Source organism: Nanorana parkeri, unplaced genomic scaffold (genome assembly GCF_000935625.1).
Source record: "Nanorana parkeri isolate BGI_ZX_2015 unplaced genomic scaffold, ASM93562v1 scaffold1280, whole genome shotgun sequence".
NCBI classification, from domain to species: domain Eukaryota; kingdom Metazoa; phylum Chordata; class Amphibia; order Anura; family Dicroglossidae; genus Nanorana; species Nanorana parkeri.
Genome location: NW_017307548.1, coordinates 51,349 through 54,274, shown reverse-complemented (window position 1 = coordinate 54,274; position 2,926 = coordinate 51,349). Strand labels below are relative to the sequence as shown.

At 53.2% G+C, this 2,926-nt stretch overlaps 1 protein-coding gene across 1 annotated transcript in view; it reads right to left on the bottom strand.

The window, feature by feature from the left end:
* LOC108797455 (14 kDa phosphohistidine phosphatase-like) overlaps positions 1–1,562 on the bottom strand; it is a 4,239-nt gene extending 2,677 nt beyond the window's left edge. The window contains exon 1 of the mRNA XM_018569048.1: positions 1,379–1,562. Coding sequence (XP_018424550.1) covers positions 1,379–1,523 — 145 coding nt within the window. The 5' untranslated portion in view covers positions 1,524–1,562. The remainder of the gene's footprint in view (positions 1–1,378) is intronic.
* Between the last annotated feature and the right edge of the window lie 1,364 nt (positions 1,563–2,926).

The following is a 2,926-nucleotide window of genomic DNA, read 5'->3' as shown; positions in this document are numbered from 1 at the left end:
AAACATTAAAAAGCTCCCGGCCGATCTCGACGGACCTTGAATGACGGTGTTGTCGGCGGGCAGCGGCGAGTTGGGAAGCTCACCGGGAGAAGAGGGCCAGACGCATGTCCTCAGCGTGGCGCGGCGTCGCATGACACCAGCGTAGGCGCGAGCGGCTTAACTGACGTGGGCGTAGCGTAAGCAGCGTGCGTGAGCGGCGCGCAGCGTGCGTGAGCGGCGCGCAGCGGCGAGCGGGAAATTTGAGTTTTAGCCGACTAATCGACTAAATCGAATAATTGTTGCAGCTCTACATTGGTTGCTAGGATGCGAGCAGCTGCGGGTCATTGGTTGCTAGGATGCTAACAGCTGGGCGTCATTGGTTGCTAGGATGCTAACAGCTGGGCGTCATTGGTTGCTAGGATGTTGGACATCATTGGTTGCTAGGATGTTGGACATCATTGGTTGCTAGGATGCTAGCAGCTGGGGGTTATTGGTTGCTAGGATGCTAGCAGCTGGGGGTTATTGGTTGCTAGGATGCTAGCAGCTGGATGTCAGTGGTTGCTAGGATGTTGGGCATCATTGGTTGCTAGGATGCTAGCAGCTTGGCGTCATTGGTTGCCAGGAAGCAGACATCCCCATAGTGTCATAGGTTGTTAGGATGCGCATGCCTGCATTCCAGCAACTAAGAATAATGCAAATCTGCAAAGTGACCGGAATCTCTGTGTGTCCCCATAGAAAGCCCGGGGACACTCTGAGCTTCCCCTCATCAACATGCAATACTTCCAGATCTTTAACCCTTTGTTAGGACAGACAGTGTTCAGATCTAGTTTACAGCTGACAATGAGATCTGCCAGCACAGCACAGACGGGGTTCATCGAGGTAACCTCCCGAAATTTATTGTTCAGCATTTTTTATGTGGATCTGTTACAAAGTTTCTTATATGGATGACAACGCTGCTGCCTATTCCAGGGCACTGGCTTAGCGTTGTCACACTGCAAACAGGAAGTTGCCGATACTGACAGGATCTCCGTGGAAGAAACAAATTGACCAAAAAAAAATAAAAATGATTTGCTGAAGAAAACTAACAAGTGAAACACAACGCTGAACAGAATTAGGGTCCTCATCAGTGTTCGAGTGACCCGCATGCTGTGACCCCTCCCCCCCCGGGGTAGACACGCCATTGGCTGAGAACCCGCAATGACATTGTATACTACAGTAAGGTCTATCCAGACACATGATTATTATTATACAGGATTTATATAGCGCCAACAGTTTGCACAGCACTTTACAATATAAAGGGGGGACAGCGCAGTTTCAGGGGTCAGGAGGCGCTGGCCCGGAGAGCTTACAATCTAATAGTCGCCCAGGCACCGAGCGGGTCACCGCTTCTTCCACTCACTGTGGTACTCGGCGCTCTTGGTCCCCCTGACGACATCTCGGTGCGGATCTGTTTCCGCCGCCCCCGCGCTCACCCGGATGAGGATATATTTGAACACCCCCTCCGGGTCTATCTGCACCTCGGTCACCGAGTCCAGCTGAGCCATGGCCGCTCAGGATCCGTACACACCGTCCGGAGAGAGGGACCACCAGCTGTGTTTATATATAGCACACCCAGGACCTGCCGTCGCCCCGCCCCCTTTCCAAATTTAATAGGGAGTGGCGTTAAAAGGGACACGGTCAGAGAGCAAAACACCTGTGCGATTAGGCTTCGCGGGAAGCAGCAGCAGCCTAGTGATTCGGTTTCCCCTCGCAACCCCAAAGCCGGGGGGACGCCCATAAAACATCATGGGGCCCCATAGCAAAATTTTAATGGGGCCCCACAGTGACCTCTCTCTGTAGCAGCTGTGACAATACGTCTCATCGATGTCAACACAAAGTCTGAATCAAGGACGGGGAGCTGTCAGCATAGTCCAGAGGTAGGCAAGCCCAGCACTCCAGCTGGGGTGAAACTACAAATCCCGTGATGCCTGTGGGAGTCATGCCTGTGGCTATCAGAAGCCTTGCAATGCCTCATGGGACTTGTAGTTCTGCAACAGCTGCTGGGCCGAGGTTGCCTACCCCCCGGGCGGGGGAGGGTACATTACAAGGTGGCAGAGCTGGGGATACAAGATATAGTTGCAGTAATCGGGGGCGTCCCGCGGCTGGGTGACACCCCGCAGTGACGTCATCGCGAATGCGCGGCCATCTACTTGACGCCTGCCGGCGGCCATCTTGGTGATGGACGCCGACAGAGAGAGGAGGGGACGTTCACCCGGCGGGATGAGGTGTGCCGCCGGGTCCCCCTCCAGACACTGTCAGGCTCTCTTTTCCCTACGTTATGTTATAAAACAATTATTATTACCCACATTTTTTGGTAAAATATAAAAGGCGAGGTCACGTCGGGTAAATGGACGCCAAACAAGTCAAACTTTAAAATTGCGCGCGCCCGCGAACTCGCAAAAACTACCATACCCAAAATTGGCCATAGGCGACGCTTTAAAAGCTTTTAGCGCTCATTAGCTTAGTATTATCAGTGATTGATGGCCCTAGAACTATTGCTCTCTTAACATTGGTGCTCAGTGAGGGGTAAGGGGGAGTAACATTGGGGCACAGTGAGGGGTAAGGCGAAGTAACATTGGTGCTCAGTGAGGGGTAAGGGGGAGTAACATTGGTGCTCAGTGAGGGGTAAGGTGGAGTAACATTGGTGCTCAGTGAGGGGTGGTAACATAGGTGTTGAGTGAGGGGTAGGGGGAGTAACATTGGGGCTCAGTGAGGGGTAAGGGGGAGTAACATTGGGGCTCAGTGAGGGGTAAGGGGGAGTAACATTGGGGCACAGTGAGGGGTAAGGGGGAGTAACATTGGGGCCCAGTGAGCGGTAAGGGTGAGTAACATTGGGGCTCAGTGACGGGTAAGGGGGAGTAACATTGGGGCTCAGTGAGGGGTAAGGGGGAGTAACATTGGGGCCAGC